General features: G+C 41.0%; 1 protein-coding gene across 3 annotated transcripts in view; it reads right to left on the minus strand.

Moving 5' to 3' along the window:
• Positions 1-2,317: 2,317 nt before the first annotated feature.
• The window catches only part of egfl6 (EGF-like-domain, multiple 6), a 90,404-nt gene continuing 68,220 nt past the window's right edge, over positions 2,318-24,501 (minus strand). For all 3 annotated transcript variants that reach the window (XM_072584863.1, XM_072584864.1, XM_072584862.1), the window contains 4 exons: positions 15,849-15,929; positions 10,627-10,722; positions 9,186-9,454; positions 2,318-4,058 (listed from right to left, as the gene is read on the minus strand). In XM_072584863.1, the coding sequence (XP_072440964.1) occupies positions 3,948-4,058; positions 9,186-9,454; positions 10,627-10,722; positions 15,849-15,929 (557 nt within the window). In that variant the 3' untranslated portion in view covers positions 2,318-3,947. The remainder of the gene's footprint in view (positions 4,059-9,185; positions 9,455-10,626; positions 10,723-15,848; positions 15,930-24,501) is intronic.

The raw sequence follows: 24,501 nt of genomic DNA on the forward strand, positions 1-24,501 counted from the left end.
CACTGTAAGTAATCTAATCTAAGGAGAAGAACCAGTTACTCTTTCCCCTTTCTTTCTCCTCCTCACTGCACAGCTTTTGTCTTTTTTTGTCTCTTTGCTGACTGAGAGGATTTATTTTTTCCCTTTCACACATAATTTGCACCCATTTACATCTCTTTCTTTCACTGCCATTAACGACCCTTTGACTTTCGCTCTGAATCTCGATACCATCTGTTCACTTTTTTCTCACCTCTGTGAAAAGTCTGGAACATTTTGTTTTAGCTCTGAGGAAATATCATATTGGACTCCATGTTGACTCTGTTCTTCTCTCTTCACAGATGCTGCTGGACCTGCAGAGTTTCTCCAGATTTTGTTTATTTCTTTCCAATTTGGGTTACCTCTCAGAAACCTAACTCTTGAACAAACTCATGTAAAGCAATCTCAACAACACCAGCCAATCTCCCTGTGAGAATATCCATCCCTGTCCTGTTCATATATAGCCTGTCATCAAATCATACAGTCAAACAGACCCTTCCTTGCTGACCAAATTTCCCAAACAAGCTAGTCCCATTTGCCTGCGTTTGGCCAATATCCCTCTGAACCTTTACTATTCATGCAACTGTCCATATGTCTTTTAAATTTTGTAACTATAACTGTCTCTACCACTTCCTTTGGCAGTTCATTTCATATATGCCCCACCCTCTGTGTGAAAAAGTTGCCTCTCAGGTCCCTTTTAAATCTTTCCACTCTCACCTTAAACCTGTGTCTGAGTTTTGAGCTCTCCTACCCTGGGGAAAAGAGCTTTGCTATTCACTTTATCTATGCCCTCATGATTTTATAAACCTCTACAAGCATAGAAACAGGCCCTTTGACCCACTGTGTCTATGCCAAACAACAAATGCCAAACTACACTAATTCCATTTACTTGCACTCGGTCCACAGCGTACTATATACTGGATTAGTGGTGCTGGAAGAGCACAGCAGTTCAGGCAGCATTCAACGAGCAGCGAAATCGACGTTTCGGGCAAAAGGGCTTTTGCCCGAAACGTCGATTTCGCTGCTCGTTGGATGCTGCCTGAACTGCTGTGCTCTTCCAGCACCACTAATCCAGTATTTGGTTTTCAGCATCTGCAGTCATTGTTTTTACCACAGCGTACTATGCCCTGTCATTTTTAAGTGCACATCCACCACTCTCTCAGGCAGCATATTTCATGTTTCTATCACCTTATGGGTGAAAACATTTTTTCTTAGAATCTCTCTAAACCACTGTTCCTCATACTAAATGTTCTTGCTCTAAACTTAGACATGTCTGCCATATGGGAGAAGTTTCTCATGATCTACCCTACCTATGCCTTTCATCATTTTTTACATAGGCGAAAGTGAGGACTGCAGATGCTGGAGATTAGAATCGAGAGTGTGGTACTGGAAAAGCACAGCAGGTCAGGCAACATCTGAGGAGCAGGAAAATCGATGTTTCGGGCAAAAGAGCTAATTATGCACCTCAATCAGATCCCTGCCCCACCCTCCTCAGCCTCCTCTGCTCCAAGGAAAATAAATCCAGCCTATGCAGTCTCTCCTCATAACTGAGACTATCCATCGCAGGCAACATTTGATGTATCTTCTCTGTACGTCTCCAATGCAATCATGTCCTTCCAATAGTGTAGTGACCAGAGTTACACACAGTATTCCATCTGTGGCCTAATCAATCTTATATAAATTTGTAACAAGACTGCCTTATGATCAAATATGGTGGAGCAGACTCAATGGGCCGAATGGCCTAATTCTGCTCCTATATCTTATGAACTTATGAACAATAAGAACCAACAGAATCACGGATGCTGGGAATCAGAAACAAAAACAGAAATAGTTGGAAAAGCTTAGCAGGTCTGGCAGCTTTTGTACAGAGGAAACAGAGTTGACTTTTCAGGTCTAGAGACCCTTCTTCACAACTTTCTTGCTCCTGTACTCTCGTGTCATAGAATCCCTACAATGTGGAAATAGGCACTTCGGCCCAACAAGTCCACACCGACCCTCGAGAGTAACCCACTCAGACACATTCTCCTACATTTACCTCTGACTAATGCACCTAACATTATGGGTAATTTAGTATGGCCAATTCACCTGACCTGCACATCTTTGGATTGTGGGAGGAAACCCATGCAGACACAGGGAGAACGTGCAAACTCAACACAGGCAGTCGCCCAAGGCTGGAATCAAACCCAGGTCCCTGGCGCTGTGAGGCAGCAGGGGTAACCACTGAGCCTCTGTGTCATCCCAAGCTAAATGAAATATGCCTGGCTAATGAAAATCGTGATCTAATTGGGTCCAGAAAAGAGCATTTATCTGACAAGAAATTTTATTGCAAAATGTTGTACAAATACACAAAAAATACAAAATATCTATATCAAAATTCATCACTGGTACAGAACACTGAAGTTGTAGATCAAGTCACAGAGTCATTTAGGCATCATTTTAAATTCACACCTTTATTTGTTAAAGAACTAGTATTTTAGCAACATGAGAAACATTAGCCCTGATATTTTTCCCCAACTAACTGTTCCAACTGTGTATCAGTCTTTAGGAGCCTACTGCCTGACAGTGGAGAGCACTAGGAGAAAGGCCATGAGTCCCAAAGGTTTTGTGGATACCAGATATAAAAGCTGAATCTGAATATTTGGGCCACCTTCACCCTTCTGCCAAAGGATCTCAGACTCTCTCTGACCTGAGAGATCTCATACACATTGGGCATCTTCACTTCTTGGGGTAATACAAGAAATGGGCATCCATTAGTCATGACAGGAGGAGGTTTGGTGCAAGATGACTTGGATTTTCCAATGTAAATGGATATGCTGGACCTGCACCTACTGCAGATAATAACCAAGCTCCTCCCATTTGTTGAACCCTCCTAATCCTGGGGTATATTCAAAGTGGGGAGATGGTCCAGATCCGACACAAACAATTTTTGTCAAACTCTAACCCCAACACTCCCCCCAGCTTTCCTGTCTGTGGAATCCATTAAAGTAACTTTCCCCAGGTGTTATAGGGAAGGATCCAGCAAACATAATTCCTTAATTTACAGGAAATTACCTCAAATTTGGGCGGCACGGTGGCACAGTGGTTAGCACTGCTGCCTCACAGCATCAGAGACCTGGGTTCAATTCCCACCTCAGGTGACTGACTGTGTGGAGTTTGAACGTTCTCCCTGTGTCTGCATGGGTTTCCTCCGGGTGCTCCGGTTTCCTCCCACAGTCCAAAGATGTGCAGGTCAGGTGAATTGGCCATGCTAAATTGCCCGTAGTGTTAGGTAAGGGGTAAATGTAGGGGTATGGGTGGGTTGCGCTTCGGCAGATCGGTGTGGACTTGTTGGGCCGAAGGGCCTGTTTCCACACTGTAATCTAATCTAATCTAAAAATTCTGAAGGTAAAGGCTGTGTCATGTTTACAAATTGCATTGTTCTTTTTTCCAAATATCATAGAGTACTTTTTAATACTTTTACATTTACAAAAACCTTGTGCTTAATCACACTACTTGGTGAGCATATAATATGGGATTGGACAAAATGCTGTTGTCATGTCGATGGCCCCTGACAGGGAAAAAAAATTTGATGAACTGGATATTCAATAGGTCAAGTAAAAGAACTGATAATTGAGTAGTTACTTTTAAAGATCATTGGGAAAGTGTATACCTGACATACATACAGCATCTTTGTTGCACTGATACAACAGAATTACAATTATACAGAGAAGAAACTTGCAATAGGATACTCATAGCAGTTAATATAAAAACCAAGAGTGTAAAAATTCTGCAATGCAAAATTATGCAGGCATCAGAATAAAAATACTTCTTCGCTGTGGGAAAACGGTCACATTTCTTTATGCTGGAGAGCATTTTGGTCTGAAGTAAGTTTTAGTGTTCACATGTGTTTGCAGACCAAAGAATTCAGGAGTTTGAAATTTCACGTATGTCTCTCAGTTAGCGTTCTCTAAGATCTCCTCTTGGCAAGCTCCAGAGTTCAGGATAACATTATCCAATCCAATCTCTCCAAATCTGCCTTTTCCTCGCTGTGCTTCAAAAATGATCTACAAAATAATACAGAAAGCAGAAACAAATTCAAATGCATACATAAGTGTTGATAACAAATGATTTCCATTATATAACTTTATTTTTGGAAATGGAATGCTGTACCACCAAAGGCACACACTAATAACTAGCAGCTCGCATAGTGGTTATATTGTTCCAATGATTAATATTAAATCCCCCTCTGTCAGCTCAGTAGCAACTATGGTGCCGATAGAATTTGCTCCGTTGCTGTTAGCTCTGGATTAACCCCATTCACTTCAGTTGGGTTTGCGACAGCGAATCTTGATATTGCCTATCCGGGGGGCTTAATTATCTTCCCTGGTTTCTTGTTTCATGCAGCTCTGTGTGCAGTATTACAGTTACATAGGCACTCTAGCAGATTCCATTTGCGAAATATATCCAGAACAGTTTTCTGGGGTAGTTGTCTGGTTGTATTACTGGATTTGTTATCCAGAGATGTTCAGAATTTGAATTCTATTTGTAAAAAAAATCAATAAAAGACACATGCATTATGATCAGGAGCATGTCATAAACATGCAATAGGTGCACTAATGACCTTTCAGATGTGACTTAGCAAATCATTTATTTGTAACAGATTGCTACAAACATGGACTTGTGGTGGTTTGTAAAAAAGGCCCATCATCATTTTTATAGACCAACTAAGTCCGCAATAAATGTTGGACATGACCGGGATTGTAACTTCCCAAGAATGAGTAACGTAATGTTTTTTTTTGATGGTCTTTGTCAACGCTTCTGCATTTCAGATTGGTTCAATGACTACTTATTGGTGATGTAACTAAAATCTGGAGGAATTAGAGTTGAAGATGTGATTTGGAGGTCCTTTTCCAGGTCTTTTTCAATATATCATCTCAGTTGCATCATAGTAAACGTTTGCAATAAATTCTGTGTTTTACAATCTTTTTCTCCACAACCACCTGATGAAGGAGCAGCGCTCCAAAAGCTAGTTCTTCCAAATAAACCTATAAGCTGGCATTGTGTGATTTTTAACTGAGACTTGAAAATGTTTATTTTTCTGCAACTTGTAGCTTTAGAGGTTTAATGTGCCATATTTCTGCACAATTTATATTTTTTTTAATAGCTGGCTGGGAGAGGACGTAGGAGATAAAATAGCTCCAAAGAGCAGCACAAACAAAATCAGGCCAAAGACAAACCCCCCCAAAAAAGACAGATAGCAGCTTAATTATCATGCCAAAGTAGGAGCCTAATGGAAATATCAGTACTGAGACTTAAATTTAACAATAAATGAAGGGCATGCTAGAACTGTGGAATTCACAGGAGCATCTGGTTCCTAAATATAGAATCATAAAATCCTTACAGTACGGAAAGAGGCCATTCAGCCCATTGAGCCCACTGACCCTCCGAAGAGGGTCCTTCCAGAGGAAAAAGATAAATGTTCTTTTACATCATTTCTTGTGATCCAGAAATATCCCTTCCATTCATCAACTGGAGCTGATCTGGTCCTGGGATATGTGCATGGCCGAGTCCCCAAATTACTGACTTTTTAAAAAGAAGAACTTCAGCCTGATTATAATTAGGATACAGTGTAATTCCAGTGTTGAAAAAGAGTTGCTAAGCTGGAAGCATGATTCTATTCTGGTTTTTAGTACATGTTGCTTATAATGTGTTACTGAACAAGCACATGATTTTTTTTGTCAGTATGTATTCAAGAAAAAAATTCACACTGCAGAAAATACCAAATGTATGTCCATTTTCTTTGCTCCACAATAAATTCCACAAAAGTAATGATTACTTTGGGGTAAAAGAAGAGAGCTTCTGAGCAATTATGTTATTAGTTTGACTGTTCATAAAGTTCTTGCTGTTTGAAAGTGAATATTGAGCTTTTAATCTGTGTGGACTATTTTGGCTGCGTGCTACTATGATGGCCGTATATAAATGTAAATCAACAAGAAGAACATTTGGTGGTATTTTGGAGGATGAAGACAGATCATGATTTTAATTTTAAGACATTGTTTAAGACATCCAGTGTTATAACTCATCATGAACAAATTCTAATGACTGTTAAAACTGTGATCCCTAATAAGACCCTAATTTGATGGTGAGTAAACTAGTCTACTCTATTCTATCATTTTGTATTTTATGATTTATTACAAATGATCAATTGTAAACATTTACCTCACTTTGGCCCTTTGACATCAATTTTTAAATAAATATGTATCTTTTGAAAATGGTCATCAAATTTTAAAAATTATCCATCTCTGATAATGATGCACACACAAAAGAAGCCCTTTTGAAACTCTCAGGACAATAAAGACAGACAGAGTGTGATTAGTTGGACAATTTGTTTTGAAAAAAGGTCACAGGCATAGGGTGGAATGGTGGCTCAGTGGTTGGCACCAGGATCCCAGGTTTAATTCCAGCCTTGGGTGGCTGTCTATGTGGGGTTTGCACATTCTCCCTGTGTCTGCTTGGGTTTCCTCCAGGTGCCCTAGTTTCCTCCCACAGTCCAAAAATGTGTGGGTCAGGTGAATTGGCCATGCTAAATTGCCCGTAGTGTTAGGTGCATTAGTCAGAGGGAAATGGGACTGGGTGGGTTACTCTTCGGAGAGTCAGTGTGACGTGTTGGGCCAAAAGACCTGTTTCCACGCTGTAGGGAATCTAATCTAATCATACTGAGATTTCAGATGGTACATTTGTGGATTATATGGTTTGTCTCCAGAGTCTGCTGTTTGGTATGATGTGCTCTTTGGTTCAGTTTAGAAATTTTCTCAGCTGTCTCTGATTTATACTATTGCCTTAGAAACGTCTTTTCCTTCAGTTGCATTAACTGTTTTCAGCAGGCATTATTTCCTTTGTTGACCCTTTTCTGTTTCAACACTTTGTTTTTGTCTGCTATCCATCAATGTATCCTATGAAATATTGTGAATCTCTTCTGAACTTTTAAGGTCGTTAGTCCAAGCTTTCTCTCCACTTGCTTCTGCTCAGATGAATAGCTTTAGCAACACGTCTAAGATCTTGAAATCTGCATCTTCATCCTTGCCATTGCATTGGGCCGACTGACTAATTAGTTCTCTTGGAGTGAGCAGCTCTCCATCACAGAACTCTCCACCTTCAAGGGTTTCAAACCTTTGGATTGCCTTCTGTTGTAATCGGGTTTATGATACTCATAATGTTTCAGGAAGCACCAGTGTTTATTTGATATTTCACATTCATTTGATGCTGCCCTTCTGTCTTCATTGCAATAGTTACAAAGCATTTTTGTCCCTTAGGCTTCATGTTGAAAACCTGCTGTAAGATGTAGATGTCCCAATCTTCACCTGCCATCTGTCTAGTACCCACCCTCGATTTGTGAGAATCATTGTCCAGTACCTTTTTATTGGAATCATCTCCTTGATTTTATGGGCTTGTTTGAGTTTTTCCTAACTAAATACTTGAATTCAAATTGTATTGTCGCTTCTTGCAAGTAAAATATTGTTTCCCCTGTTGCTGGATGGGCTGCATTTTGTTTTATGTGATGACTTATCAATTAATGCAACCTGCCCTTCAGCTTTCATCTTTCTGCTTGCCCTTCTGGAGATACCTGGTGCGTTTTTGCATATTGTTTCACTTGACACAACCTCAGTGCTTCTCAACAGAATGGACAGGTCTAAGTGGGGAAATTGTGACTATCTGAGAGCTGAATTGCAGGCATAGGAGGGCCAAGTATACAAGCTTGAACATTTTATTTTTAGCACTGTTCTTTCAAGGAAGCTAGAGGGAACTCAAACACCTTCCTTGCCCCATGTTTTACGTGATCCCCTTGATTGCATCCTGTACAGATGGAAGTGTGGCTATTGGACAGCTTTACAATAGGTCCACAACAGAAAAACATGTCTGACAAAAATTGTTCTTTTAAGGAGTGCAATCTTTGGGAAACTACATTTGCAACATGTTTAAAAATCAAACCCTGTTGTATGGTCTAATGTATTTGCTTTCCCCCTGGATCCCTCTGAGGGATTCTGATCTGCATCGTTTAAACCTTCTGTTCAGTTTTATTGACATCCAACTTAAAGTAAACTACTGCATATGGTTTTGTTTGAGCATTGTTTCAGATTTTCTGCTTATTTATTAGCATTATCTTGCCTCACTTTTTCTGTCAAATATCTTTTGTCACTGGGCAAATTGCATTTTGCAATTTTTGATCTTGGTGACCTGTGTGATCTCCGAACATAAAATTAAATTTCCATCACAAATAAATAATTGTTTTTCTGGACATTTCACACAAGCTTTTAAAATCCAGTTTTTGAAATGGTTTTTTATAGCTAATGATGCAGGTTTGGGAGCAGAAACATGCCCTATGAAGAAAACATGCCCTATCCTTTTGATTAGCAAGTTCTCAACTACTGAAGGATAAGAGGTTTGCATTATTTCACACATGTTTGACCATGTGGACTTAGTAAAGCCACTCATTTCCTAGAAACTTAGCAGGTTTGGATGAAATCATACTCAAAAGCTTTCTTATAATCATTACTGGCCTCTATGATTCATTTCGCCAAGGGAGACCAAAGGACTTGCATTTCTCAGAGGTGTATTTTTAAGGTGAGAGGAGAAGACATACAAAAGACATGTGGGTCAACTTATTTTACATGGAGGATGGTTCAATATGTGGAACGAATTTCCAGAGGAAGTGGTGGATGTGGGTACAGTTACAATGTTCAAAAGACATTTGAATATATGTGTGAATAAGAAAGGTTTGGAGGTCAAGCACAGGTAGGTGGGACTGGTTTAGTTTGGGACTATGGTGGACATGGACTGGTTAGACTGAAGGGTCTGTTTCCATGCTGTATGACTTTTTTTTTTAAAAAGGTGTTGTGTTACACAAAGCATTGGAGCATCACAACTTATGGTATGTTAGTTTTACAGCACGTGTATTCTAGTGAGGAGCACTCATACGTCACATTTTGCTTAATTTCTAAATGATTTATTTGAGTTGCATAAGTGTTTAGTCCCAACAGTTTAAGACTTTTTTATTGTTGAGATTACAGCTTCTATCTTCCACATTGTGTGTAATATGAAGCTACCAAAACAACAAGAATCCATTCCCTTTCCCTATCAGTCAAAAACTATACCTTGACTCAATAATCATGGTGAATAGTTCACTGACTTACATTTCTCTGGGTTTCAGAGCTGTTTTTAGCTGATAGTGTGATGCGTCCAACCTTCCAGCCTTCCTCTTTATTTCTAGTCTTCTCCCAGATTGCAGAATTCTCAATACTAGAAAATATCCGCAATTTTCCAACCCTTTCTCCAACAAGCCGATACTTAAATGACAAGCAAGTTTCTGTTTTTGGAGTCAAATCACCAATGAGTAGCTTCAAGTGACCGACCTCATTTTTCAGACCGACAAGTGCTGGGACTGCCATATAGTGTCCAATGCCTTGTGAATGGAAAGTAATAATGGTTAATGAGAGAAATCAATTTGGATTCGCTGCAGTTTTTCAAAGAAAAACTATTCTTTAATGCAGTAATTGAAGCATAGTTAAAAGTTGAAGCTTTGAATTCAGGATGCCTATAAAGTTGAAAGCAACATGTGACAGCATGAAATAATTCTGGCATCTACTCAGCAATGTGGAAAATTCCCCAGGATTGTACCATCAATAAAACGCACAACAAATCTAGCCTTGCAAATTATCACCTATGTGTCTACTCTCAATCATTAGCAAAATGATGGAGGGTGTTGTTAATTGTGCTATCAAATGACATCTACTTAACAATAACATGCTCACTGATGCACAGATTGGTTTCTGCCAGGTTCACTCAGCTCCTGACCTCAGTACAACCTTGCTTCAAATATGGGCAAGAAGCCTGAACTCAAGTTTGGAAGTAAGGGTGACTTTACAAAACATCAAGTTTGATTGAGCATAGTATCAAGGAATGTGAGCAAAACTAGAGTTGGGGGTGGGGGGGGAGAAAAACTCTCCACTGGTTGGAGCCATACCCAGTACAAAGGAAAATGTTGGGTTTCTTGGAGGTCAGTCATCTCAGCTCTAGGACAACTCTGCAGGCGTTTTTCAGAATTGGGTCCTAGATCCAGCCATTCTGCAGTTCCTTCATCAATGAGTTTCCCTCCAACATAAGGTCAGAAGTGGAGATGTTTGCTGATGACAGCAATACGTTCAGCACCATTCACCACTCCTCAGATACTGAAGTAGTCCATGATCAAATGCAGCAAAACCAGGCCAACATTCAGGCTGGATTGATAAGTGCCAAGTAACATTTGTGTCACATAATGACTATCTCCATCAATTTCTCTCAGCAGCTCATTCCATACACACACCACCCTCTGTGTGAAAACATTGGTCCTTAGGTCCTTTTTAAATCTTGCCCAATTCAACCTAAACCTATGCCCTCTAATTCTGGACTCCCCCAACTCAGGGAAAAGACTTTGTCTACTTACCCTATCTGTGTCCCTCAAGATTCTATAAACCTCGATAAGGTCACCCCTCAGCCTCCAATAAATGCCTAGCTAAATGATGCCAAAAAAGTGATATTTTTGCTTAAAAAATAATACTTTCCAGGAAGATGTACCTTAATTGAAACAGTAATTACCATTAGGCCGATCAGTGACTTCCCAGTCAAAGTTATCCTCTGTGTCCTGCATCCATTCACAAACTCCCTGATTAAAGCTGCAGTCCACAGAAAAGTCTAAAATAAATCACAGAAGCTTTGTTATTCAATCAATGCAGGCTGAGAAATTAATTTATTTTAAAGTCCTCAACAATGGAAATCTTTGATAAAGATTAGTGAAGAGACTTAAAAATTCTCCCACCATTGCAGACAGCCCGTGCCTTCCTTTTTCACCCCTGAAGTTGTGCTCTGTTTACTTTCTGAAAGGTTCCTCCTACTATTGCTGCCACGCAATGCTCATAGTGAGTACACCACTAGATAACACTCTTATGATCCTTTTCTATTTTGTCAAGTTTTCATGGCAGCCTTTTCCACCATCTGAACCTTCCTGGTTGCATTTCCTCTGAATTCCAGGTACCTCGGCCTGTTGGCTCCTCCTATTCTTTCCTCCACTGCGTGGAAGTGAAAGCTTATCATCGGAATCTCCTCCTCTAATTTAGATCTTCTCCAAGACCATCCTTCATTTCTTTCTTCCAACGATCTTCCAGACTTTAAGAATTAAGGGGCCATAATTAAGTTCGGAATAAAAAAGGAAAAACACGCAGGATACATAACGGGAAGCCAATTTGTCAGCCATTTTGGGTACCCAGCCTTGCGCCATGAAATTGCTAATTCTTAATTTAACCCATCTTCTTTGTTAAATCTTGGTGGGGCCTTGCATTATAAAGCTTCACCTTTATTGGACAAAACCAATACCACTTCTTCCAGATATCTTAGCATGTACAGTACTAGATTTCATTGGCATAGGCACACTTCCTGCTATTCTTGAGTCACTTGTTCATAACCCAATGAGTCAGATTAATAGGCTACCATGTTGTACTTATGTTCGCTCCTTTTTAGGGCCCACACAGAAGAAGTTGATTTACGGAAAACATGCAGATGTGCATTTAAAAGAAGTTACGGAAGGATGTTTGAGCAATAGGGAGAGGTTTGAGTTATAGGGAGAGGCTGAATAGGCTGGGGCTGTTTTCACTGGAGCATCGGAGGCTGAAGGGTGACCTTTGTAGAGGTTTATAAAATCATGAGGGGCATGCATAGGGTAAATAGACAAGGTCATTTCCCTGGGGGTGAGAGAGTCCAAAACTAGAGGGAATCGGTTTAAGGTGAGAGGGGAAAGATTTAAAATGGACCTAAGTGGCAACTGTTTCACACAATGTGTGGTGCGTGTATGGAATGAGCTGCCAGAGGAAGTGGTGGAGGCTGGTACAATTGCAACATTTAAAAGGTATCTGGATGGGTATATAAATAGGAAGGGTTTAGAGGGATATGGGTCAAATGTTGACAAATGGGAATAGATTAATTTAGGATATCTGGTCAGCATGAACGAGTTTGAGTTTCCCTGCTGTACATCTGCATGACTCTATGACTCTAAATGGCCGATAAATGGAGGGGAAATTGAGCCAGAGGAGCCATGCCTGGTTTTCCAACGCATTATTTTCTTTCATGGGATGTGGGCATGCTGACCACAGCATTTGCAGCCTGTCCTTCATTGCCTCTCAAACTGAGTAGAAAAGGTATTGCTTTGGATCTGAATTCATGTGTCCAAGATCAATTAAGTTTTTATTTATTATGTGATGTGATACCAGACTGTAAGGTTGGATTCACGTCAGACTGGTCAAGGAGTAGGCATCAAAGTAAGTAACAATATTTATTATACATTAATACTGTATGATAATCACAGAATACTAGGTTCTGACTTGTTGCTACATTAGGCAAAGATTAATCTATATTCTTTGTCTATTCACATGCATCTTCCAGAGTCTTAAGTGTTCAAACTCCACCCATACTATGCTATTTACACTCAGTGATGCACGGCTCCATAACACCACCGTAAAGTTGCACCAGGTTCTCGAGACTCTTACACAGCAGAAAGGATGGCAGATTTTCTTCCCTCAAGGTAATGAGTGAACCAAATAGCATATTGTAACAACCAATGATAGATTACTATGGTTTTTTATTTGGTGATTGAAAATCCCTAGGGTCAAGCAGTAATGCCTTATTTACTGGGTTTAAGTTGATTAGTGCTCTAGTTATTGTCCAGTGAGGACCATTCGTGGTAATATAGAGTCATAGAGACGAATATAGAGTCATAGAGCATGGAAACAAACTCTTCGGTCCAACCTGTCCATGCCGACCAGATATCCCAACCCAATCTAGTCCCACCTGCCAGCACCCGGCCCATATCCCTCCAAAGCCTTCCTATTCATATACCCATCCAAATGCCTCTTGAATATTGCAATTGTACCAGCCTCCACCACTTCCTCTGGCAGCTCATTCCATACACATACCACTCTCTGTGTGAAAATGTTGCCCCTTCGGTCTCTTATATATCTTTCCCCTCTCACCCTAAACCTATGCCCTCTAGTTCTGGACTCCCCCACCCCAGGGAAAAGACTTTGTCTATTTACCCTATCCATGCCCCTCATAATTTTGTAAACCTCTATAAGGTCACCCCTCAGCCTCCAATGCTCCAGGGAAAACAGCCCCAGCCTGTTCAGCCTCTCCCTATAGCTCAGATCGTCCAACCCTGGCAACATCCTTGTAAATCTTTTCTGAACCCTTCCAAGTTTCACAACATCTTTCCAATAGGAAGGAGACCAGAATTGCACGCAATATTCCAACAGTGGCCTAACCAATGCCCTGTACAGCTGCAACATGACCTCCCAATTCCTGTACTCAATACTCTGACCAATAAAGGAAAGCATGCCAAATGCCTTCTTCACTATCCTATCTATCTGCGATTCCACTTTCAAGGAGCTATGAACCTGCACTCCAAGGTCTCTTTGTTCAGCAACACTCCCTAGGACCCTACCATTAAGTGTATAAGTCCTGCTAAGATTTGCTTTCCCAAAATGCAGCACCTCGCATTTATCTGAATTAAACTCCATCTGCCACTTCTCAGCCCATTGGCCCATCTGGTCAAGATCCTGTTGTAATCTGAGGTAACCCCCTTCGCTGTCAACTACATCTCCAATTTTGGTGTCATCTGCAAACTTACTAACGTTTCCTCTTATGCTCGCATCCAAATCATTTATGTAAATGTCAAAAGTAGAGGGCCCAGCACCGATCCTTGTGGCACTCCACTGGTCACAGGCCTCCGGTCTGAAAAACAACCTTCCACCACCACCTTTGGTGGTCTTCTACCTTTGAGCCAGTTCTGTATCCAAATGATCATTGTTTGTGTCTCTGCATAAGTGCAACACAGGCTTATATTTAGTGGTGGGATAGCTGCATAGAATCCCTAGCTTGTCTTGAACCTACTTGGCAAGTACAAAGGTAGTTTAAAGACTGCATTCTACAAATCTGATTTGTCACAAGGAATTTGTTTGTGACTTTGTGTTTCCCACTCCCTTAGTGATGTTGTCATTACTGAGACTTGCTTTCAATTTCCTGATTTTAAAAAAAAAATTCAATTTAAATTCCACATTTGTCATGGTGGTGATATTTGACCCCGTGTCACCGGGGCATGAGATTGCCCTCTGGATTACTTGCCCAGTAGAAATACCATGATGGCACCAGCTCTCACTCTACAGCACTGATGTGTTTCAAGGAAACACACTGAACTGAATAAATTACTTGCAAACCTCTTTTGTGCGATTTTCTTTTAAACTGTGAGAAGTGTGGTGTCGATTTTTTTAAAACTTGAATTTGTGTTATTTGGCTGTAAAATGGGGCTAGCAGACTTTCCTCACAATACCCTCGCAGGTTCACCTGGCATTTTTCAAGGGATAGTTGAAGTGTCACCTTCCAATATATAATTCAGAGATGTGTGGTGGAGACAGGACCCTGAACACCATTTTAGGACTGAAGTATTTGGAGCACTTTCTGGCATTTCATTGTTATAAAAAGAGATCCTGAAACTTAACATTTTAGTTAGTCTTCTCAAGCGTCGATGGACAACCTTTCCACTCTGCGCCCCATAAAATAGTCTGGGCTGTTGCCACTTGGCCATCCTCCTGCCCCATGCCTTTAATATGCTCTGGTCAGAGCACATTGGGAGTATTGTGCGTAGTATTGGGCCCCATATCTCAGAAATGTTGTACTCGCCCTGGAGTGTGTTCAGAGGAGGTGCATGAGAATGGTCCCAGGAATGAAAAGCTGAACCTATGAGGAATATTTGAGGACTCTGGGTTCATACTCAAAGTTTAGAAGGATGAAGGGGGATCTAGTTGAAACTTACCGAATACTGATTAGCCTGGGCAGAGTGGATGTTGGGAAGATGTTTCTATTGTTAGGAAAGACTCTGACCTAAGGGCACAGCCTTAGAGTAAAGGGAAGACCCTTTAGAATGGAGATAAAGAGAAACTTCTTCAGCCAGAGAGTGATGAATCTATGAAATTCCCTGCCACAGAAGGCTGTGGAGGCCAGGTCATTGAGTATATGTAAGACTGAGGTAGATAGGTTCTTCATTGTCAAGGGAATCAAGGGTTACAGAGAGAAGGCGAGAGAATAGGGTTGAGGAACTTACCAGCCATGACTAAATGGGGGAACAGACTTGATGGGCTGAATGGCCTAACGTTTCTTCCTATGTCAGATGGTCTTGTGCTCTAACTTTGCTGCCAACTCAGGTGGCACTTGTCTGAGTTCAGTGAAGTCTACTGGAAGCCCAGGTCTTTTGCCGACAAACTAAAATTACTTCCACTTTCAATGGGGAGGCTAGTGCTGTATATTGAGCAAGTGGATGGCTCACCTCACCTTTTTTTCCTTTATTCATTCACAGGATGAGGGCATCACTGGCTAGGCAGCATTTATTGTCCATCCCTAATTGCCCAGAGGACAGTTAAGAGTCAACCACTTTGATTTTGGTCTGGGGTCACATGTGGGACAGACCAGGTAATGATGGCAGTTTATTTCCTAAAGGGCAATCCACAATGGATTCATGGTCATCATTAGATTCTTACTTCCAGATATTTATTGAATTCCATTCTGCTATGGCAGAATTCAGTTCCCAGAATGTTATCTGTGACTCTGGATTAACAATCCAGTGATATTACCACTCAGCCATCACCTTCCCTATTATCTCTATCTATTGCAGTTGAGATGTTCAGGCAAGGACCCCCTCCAAACCTGTGGTGACAGTACACTGACTGCAAGTTATAGCACTGGAATCATCCACCTTTAGAGATGCAATGTCACAAACTTACCATCAATTTGTGGTTCTTGTACAGTGATTTCTTTCTTGCTCAGAACAGGTCTAAACACTGCAGCTTCATTCCGCCTGGGAACTGAAATAATTAGTAAACAGAAGAAAATATCGCATGAAGCCTGGTGACATATTCTAAATCTAGTGAGCATAACTTAAACTGAATTCCCACTAAATTAATGGCTGATATTATACAGAGTTTTGCGATAGGGTTTAGCTGACGCTGACAAATGTTCACATGTTCAGTTCAACCATAGAGCAACCCTGAATCAATGACAGGTCCTTTCTCCAGGGAAATACGGTCAAAGAAAAACATTGGTGCTGCTGAGTCATGAACTCAATTGGATTAAACTAAATGGTGTTGTAATGCACGTAACTGATGGACATGCAACCCGGATGTTTACAGTAATAATTCAGAAAGCACAAATTGAAGCGATGGTTTTAAACTTTTGAGTTTAATTGTTAAAAATCCGAAAATAATACGCTGGAATCAGTAAACAGTGACTGTGAAGCTGTTGTTTAAAGTTCCTAACTGATTCACTTAGGTCTTTCAGGGAATAGAGGCTTGCCTTCTTTATCCTGTACAAGGAGTTTTATTTGAATTGAGTGCAAGAAACACCATCCACTGTGATGTTATCATGGGGATCTTGTGGCAGAGAAAAGTAGAATCTCCCGGGAGACAGATCTAAGGTAGGTCCTTCCAACATTCTCTGTTGTAATGTAGAGCCTATTTGTAAAACCAGTAAAGTGTCTCAGGGAAGCATTTAACCATATTTTATTTATGCTGCAAGACTCTTCTCACTAGACAGCAAGGTGACTATTCTTGCACACAGTAGACCACATTAACATATGGATAGCATTGTGCACAACATGATGATTAGAGTGGGATCTGAAAAGTTAATTTAGCAATAAAGTCCGAATTACGCAAACATGACTTCAAAGAAAACGGATATTGTTCACTTCTGAGGACAAGGAACATTCAACCCTCAAGAATACTCCAAAGGATGACGTGTAAAGCATTTTCGGGCTTGTTATGTGATACACCTTTGCAGCTCCAAAAGCAGAGGTGCAGGTTGGTCTATGGGAGCAGCCTTGAGTCTGAGTTCAGTGAGTGAACTTAGATTGCATGACTCAAAATGAAAAATCCCTGAAGCAGTGCCTTGCTGGACCACCTCAGGGGTAAGTTAAGTATCAGTGAACTTGATATGAAATTGGAGTTGCATATGGACGAGATTACAAGTAAGACCATCAGATTTCTTTCCCAAAAAGAAAATGATTTGTGGTTTTGTAACATTCTAACATATTCATGATAATTTTTTTTGAGGCTGCCTTTGTATTCTTGAGTCTAAAAAGAACTGAACTTAAATCCCAGACTGGGCTAAATTTAAAGTAGGATTGGATTCTCTACAGTGTGGAAATATGCCCTTCTACCCAACACGTCCACACCAACCATCCAAGGAGAAACCCACCCAGACCCATTCCCCTCTGACTAACACACCTAACACTGTGGGCAATTTACCATGGCCAATTTACCTGACCTGCACATCTTTGGACTATGGGAGGAAACTGGAGCACTCAGAGGAAACCCATGCAGACACAGGGAGAATGTGCAAACTCCACACAGACAGTTGCCTGAGGCTGGAATTGAACTTTGTGCCGTGAGGCAGCAGTGCTAACCACTGAACCACCGTGCCACCCTTAAACCCTGGCAGAAAGTGAGGACTGCAGTTGCTGGAGATCAGGGTCAAGAAAATGGTGCTGGAAAACACAGCAAGTCAGGCAACATCTGAGGAGCAGGAAAATCAACATTTTGGGCATGAGCTCTTCAATTCCTGATGAAGGGCTTATGCCCAAAACATCTATTCTCCTCCCCCGCCCCCCCACCTCAAGATTAAAAAGGAATAATTATTGTCAGGGCTTGATTGCTATGGTAAGTAGTGGCCTGAAAAAGGAAGGCAAGATGGCTTCCTCGCTGTTGCAAACAGCAGAGAGAGGCCTAACCAGAACCATTTCTTTTATGGGGGGCTCGGGAGAGAGATAACATTGGCCAGACCAGCTAAAAACCAGGCTGTTTGGTATAGGACTGGACAAGTGGGTACCCAATTGAAGATACATGAAACTGTATCAAAATCCTTCAGGCTAAATTCCTGGCATTTACTTTGGCTATTTGTTTCTCTGCATACTCATTTCGCCTCCTTTAGATACAGGACAATTCCTAACTCCATTCTTCTTTCTTCACCCAAAGCTCCAGTGCAATAGTGAAGAAAAGACTTCAGGGAGGCCCGCTTTCTTTTCTATGTCAGCTACTGGTAGGGCACAACAGAACTCCCCATGATCGCTGCACTTGAGCAAGCATAAGAGACTTCCTATTGATCCGCCACAGCACTAACATAGGGTAGTGCAGGCTAAAGTTCAAATGCCCTGCTGAGGCAGGCAGCCATCAACAGCACACAGCAATCATTGTAATGATCAGCTAACAGGAGGTTTATATCTGCATGCAATATCCTGAGTGGGTACAGGTTCATCGGATATAATTCCCTGTGCCCGAGTTCAGGGCTCTGCGATATAATCATCAACAACTTCACAAGATTTATTTTTACGGGGTGAAAAGAAACCCTTTCCAAATTATTACTTGTCCACGTGTACCAGTTGTGCCTCGATGTTGCCTTGTAAACATAGGGCGAAAGTGTACCAGCTTGTGTATGCTTGATCCCCATTCGGAAGAAATGTGGGAAACAAATGGTTTCTGCATAGGTTCATCATGCTCCTACTTTTGTTTGAAATGAAGAACTGGCCGTATGTGTGGGTTTATGTGCCAACTGTTCTCGGAGGTTATTAGAAGGTATGGCTAAGGTCTCCTGGGAGGATGATCACTTCCTGGGTAATCCCTTGCAGAATATTTGCCTGCTTCACTAGAAATGCACATAACCAGTTATGGAATTCCCAGGCCTGTAGCCTCTTGTTTTGGAAGAATCTAGAGTTTAACCTATTGTTGAAAATAACTATGATAAAGATCATACCCCAGGGCAGTCATTTGAGTTACTGCTTCTTTACTTCAAACACGCCAGTAATGATCTTGCGAAACATGTTCTCTGTCATGAGATCCTGTGTTTAATTCTTAGTCTGAGTATCTCCTCTAGCTACAAAACAGCTGCCAGCAAGGACTGTTTCTCTTATGTGAAAGGGAAATTCCAGGCTCCAAAATAATTTTATTTAATAAAGATAATATTTCCAACGTTTAATTGGTGACATAATTCATTTTCACAAGTTTCTTGGTGATTTAAGTTTCAAACTGGACATTTTTCAACAAGCAGGCAATATCCAATGAAGTCTTTTGCAAAGAGTTTATTTTCACCAGATGGTGCTTTCAAGGTGATGTCTAGTTGAACTGGAAACCTGTCAAACCTTGATGCCGTAAATTAGTCCACTTTACAGTCTGGCAATTAATAGAGTCAGAACCACTATTTAGGAAGAAAAGGCTTGAATTTGTACAGTATTTTTCAGGACATCCCAGTCTAGAATGGCAAAGTCACCAGAGGACCATAGGGTTGCTCTCTCATTAGAGACAGAGATGACTGATATGGAGTTTAACTTGAGGATCACTATGCCTCAGGCAAGAGGAGAGGTTGAGAAAGTGAATCCTTCATGGTAATCCGCAGTTTGGTGCAGGAATTGAATCCGAGCTGTTCGCATCACTCACCTTTGCAAAACAGCCATCTAGCCAACTGAGCTGACCCCCTGTATTTGACTACTTAAGGATTGCTTTATTAGTTATAATGTTGCTTTTCTACTTGAATGAAACATGGCAGGCAACTTGTGCATAGCAAGGCCACATAAACAGCAACAAAATACTGACAAGGTAATTTTGTTTAAATATTTTGGTTAAGGGATAAATATTTAATGATTATGGTTAAGGAATAAAATATTGGCCAGGAAACAGATGAAAACTAAGAGACTTGTGATGCAGCGATAGTGTCTCTACCTCTGTGCTAGCAGATTTAGGTCCTACCGGTCCCAAATGTGCATCATAGCATTTCTGCACCGGTTAATTATAAAAACAATCTTCCTTCTGCAGTAATTGTGTTACCTAATGGTAAGACGTCTGACTTCATTGTAGATTGTGGTGTTGTGGTACTGTCCCCACCACTGGACCGGAAAGTCTAGATTCAAATCCCACTTTTCCCCAAACTTGCATCATAATATGTTGAACAGTTTGATTAAAAATATCTGAGTAAGAATTCCCCTGTTGTTCTTCATAAAAAACTTTATTGTATGCAACCTGATTATAATTTCTGGCTGACACTTTGTTAAGAGTATGAATTCTCCTGAGGATATAGTAAAGGAGGGGTCCTTTGCAATTCTGAGAGAGTGTGGCCCTCAGCTGAGGCAGGGCTGACTGTAAAGAGGTGAGGTGCCAGCACATGGCTGTGAGTGTGGAGCGGAGGATCTTGATGGAAAACCGTTGCTGGTGTTTTTGAATCTGTAGTCTGTACTGTTTGTCCTGTTCGGATCCGAACTCTGCTGGTTTAAAGGTGGTCTGAAGTCCGTGTGGGATGAGTTGGTTCCGGAGGCAGGCACTGAGGAAGCAAATGTGGCTGTGGTAATGAGTCTGTTTCAGGATATGGTTGAAGAGCTTCAGGGCAGAGGAAATGACCTGGGAGTTGCAGTGGGAGAGGGATTCCCTGAGATTCTTGGAGAGAGAGGAGGAAAACTTCTTCAAGGCAGGCATCCTTGCAAGAGGATTTACAATAGGGTTAAAATCAACTAGGTAAAAACAATGACTGCCGATGCTGGAAACCAGATTCTAGATTAGAGTGGTGCTGGAAAAGCACAGCAGTTCAGGCAGCATCCTGGTGAAGGGCTTTTGCCTGAAACGTCGATTTTCCTGCGTCTCGGATGCTGCCTGAATTGCTGTGCTTTTCCAACACCACTCTAATCCAGAATCTGGTTTCCAGAATCTGCAGTCATTGTTTTTACCTCACACGTTGTTAATTTTATCCTAAAGTATAACTGTACTGGTCCTGCAACTGGTTCACTTCAGCTAGAGAGAAACGCATTGCAGTGATGTTACCACATACACTGCTTGATTGATCGTCCTTGCATCTCTGAAAGGTTGTGCTTTCAGCCCCACAGTTGGATTTGAGGGCAGAATCCAGTTGAAGCAGGAATTTAACTGGAGTGCTGCATTCTTGTCATTCAAGTAAGTAAACCAGAGCTCTGTCTACCTCTTTACATGCAGGATTCCTTGGCACCTTCTAAAGAAGAATCACCTAAAACAATTTAACTAATCTAATTGGTACTTGTAAGATGCAGCAGCACTTGTCTACACAACAACAGTGATGGCACCTCACAGTAATTAATTTTATGGAAAGTGTTGAGAGACTAGCCAAGGTAAAAATAGGTTATTAGCTGCAGGCCTAATGATGGTAATGGGAATGTGAAGCTAAAGTGTGGAATGCTCGCTCACATTTTAAATGGAGAACCTGTGTTGCATTCAAAGCAGTACATTAGATCTGTTTATTTAAAACTATTGAGAAATGGGGTTTATTTTCTCTTGGTGGAATCACAACATTAATAATTTGGTTCCAACATTGAGAAACACAGCTATTTTAACAAGATGCACAATTAGATATTTTGATGCCATTTTTTTCTGAGGGAGCATTCAACCCATCTCCCTGAAATGGTGTCTCAGAATTTTTTTGAAAGGATGGAAAACCTTACGAAGCCCATTGACTACAACATTTGGATATTCCAAAATACATATTTGCTACTCAAGACACTGAGACTGTATGAATTATATTTTCCATATAAGCACACCATGACTGGAAAATATAACAGTTGACATCCATTTGATGGTATTAAGCACTGCTAGGAGAGGGAATGTAGTAGCAGACCCAAATGAAAGTTGTCTCTAGTTTATCCAAGCAAGCTGTATTCACTGGCATTACTTCTTATCTTCTTTCCTGTGGCACAAGTCTCTGAAATCCATGCACAGAAGCAACATCCAGAACTGGAAGTCAACACTGCAATTGGTGTACCAAAGCTAATTGCCTTGCAGCCTTAACAGAATTGTGGGCTTGCTCCCATCTTTCCATTCACCTGTTCCTCTCGCTATATTGACAGTTTTGCAAAGTTTCGCACAAGTCATATTTCAAACTTCTGGGGTATGGTTTATCAACTAAAACTAATGAAATCCATGAGTTGGGTGCTTGTTTTTCCTCAATTTTTGTAAGACCCTGTTTTGATGGGTGCCTATTTCTGCAGCATTGTCAGCTTGAAACCTTTCCATTTTAACTCCATGAGCTGCTTACATATCCAGTCCATTTTCTCTACCTTTTCCCAACTCCACTAAATGTGATGACGTTGCTCTGTAAGTAAGGTTGAATTGCATACTTTCATTGTACACTAATCTATTATGGAAAATTTGCTTGTTGCAAACATTTTTCTGTTGCATCGCTCAAAGACCTAGTGATATCAGAAAATATGTACTTTTCTTCTGTTCTTAGAAACATCCCCAGGCTGGACTGGACAGAAAATACTAACAGGAACAATGCTTGCAGCATCACCTTTAGGATGTGGGTTCAGCTGAACCTTCACAGGATCAAGCTCCAGATAGGGATTCTTTTCACTGGAGCATAGGAGGTTGAGAGGTGACCTGTTAGAAGTTTATAAAATAATGAGAGATATAGATAGAGTTAATGGTAGTTTCAGTAGGATGGGGAATTTCAAGGCTAGGGAGTACCTTTTTGAGGTGAGAGGAGAGAGATTGAAAAAGACATGAGTATTTTTTTTTATACAGAGGGTGGTCCACATGTGGAATGAACTTCCTGAGGTGGATGTGGGTACAATTACAACATTTAAAAAAACATTTGGATAGGTACATGAGTAGGAAAGATTTGGAGGGATATGGGCCAAGGGCAGGCAGGTGGGATTGGTTTAGTTTGTGATTATGTTCAGTATAGACTGGTTGGACCAAATGGTCTATTTCCATGCTGTATGATTCTATGATACCACCAGCCATGAATATCCCTCCGGTGACCCATAAGGAACAGTGGCCTTGTGCAGACTGTGCTGAGGACCCTTAAGGATCAGCAGAAATAGAAACTATCTTTAAGGTAAAGTATGAGGGGTTGATTGCCTGGATAACGAATGAAAGGAGGCCATTTACGATAGTTAACATTAAATTACAGTAATTGCCTGTAAGGGATATTGGTTGATGGAAAAGGTTTACTTGTAACTTTCGAGTCTACATGGTCAGAAGGAACTCGAAATAGAAATTTGGTGAGGCCTCTTCTGGAGTACTGTATCCAGTTCTGGTCATCCTAGTAGGGATATTATTAAGCTGGAGAAAAGATTTACTAGGATGTTGCTGGGAATGGAGGGTTTGAGTTATAAGGACAGGCTGGATAGGCTGGGACTTTTTTCATTGGAATGTCAGAGGTTGATGGGTGACCTTTATTGGAGGTTTATAAAATTCTGAGGAGTACAGATAAGGTCAATAGCAGGTGTCTGTTCACTAGAGTTGGGGATTTTAAGACTGGGGGCATATTTTTAAGGTGAGAGGAGAAAGATGCAAAAACAAAAAGACATAAGGGGAAGCCTTTTTACACAGAGGTTGGTTCATGTGTGGAATGAACTTACAGAGGGAGTGGTGAATGCAGGTAGAGTTACAACTCATTCAAAGTCATTTGAATATATACATGAATACGAAATGTTTGGAGGGATATGGGCCAGCACAAACAGGTGGGACTGCTTTAGTTTGGGATTATGGTCAGCATGGACTGGTTTCTGTGCTACATGACTCTATGACGTTATGACTCCAGGGCTGAATGAAGAGCTGGCAAATTATCCAGACAACTTAGTCATAAAGTCATAGAGTCATGCAGCACAGAAACCAGTCCATGCTGACCATAATCTGGGACCATAACCAGGGCTGGATGAAGTAAATGGGAAGATGAAATTTGTTTTTGAATTTCCTAGCTTCATAATATAAGAAAATCAGGAGCAGATCCCTGAACTTTGTTTATTGCATAAAAATGTGCATTCCTGATGAAGGGCTTTTGCCCGAAACGTCAATTTCGCTGCTCGTTGGATGCTGCCTGAACTGCTGTGCTGTTCCAGCACCACTAATCCAGTATTTGGTTTTCAGCATCTGCAGTCATTGTTTTTACCTTTAATGTGCCCTGTGGATCAGGGCATTCATCCTGGTGTCCCCATCACACCTCTGAACTGTAAATAACTTCAGCTTCTCTCCGAGTTGTTGGATAGTGTAACTGTAACAGGCCCTTATTTAAAAATAACTTAAGTCATTGTAACACTCACTACAATCTGCAATATACTTGTCTTTTGACCTGTCTGTTTTTACATTGTTGTTTCTGGGATCTGTGTCGATGGTACTCATTGTCAATCTCTACTTAATAACCTAGGTAAAAACAATGACTGCAGATGCTGGAAACCAGATTCTGGATTAGTGGTGCTGGAAGAGCACAGCAGTTCAGGCAGCATCCAAGGAGCTTCGAAATCGACGTTCCTGATGAAGGGCTTTTGCCCGAAACGTCGATTTCGAAGCTCCTTGGATGCTGCCTGCACTGCTGTGCTCTTCCAGCACCACTAGTCCAGAATCTACTAATAACCTTTTGAGAAAGTGGTGGCCG

This window comes from Chiloscyllium punctatum, chromosome 15, assembly GCF_047496795.1.
Source record: "Chiloscyllium punctatum isolate Juve2018m chromosome 15, sChiPun1.3, whole genome shotgun sequence".
NCBI lineage: Eukaryota > Metazoa > Chordata > Chondrichthyes > Orectolobiformes > Hemiscylliidae > Chiloscyllium > Chiloscyllium punctatum.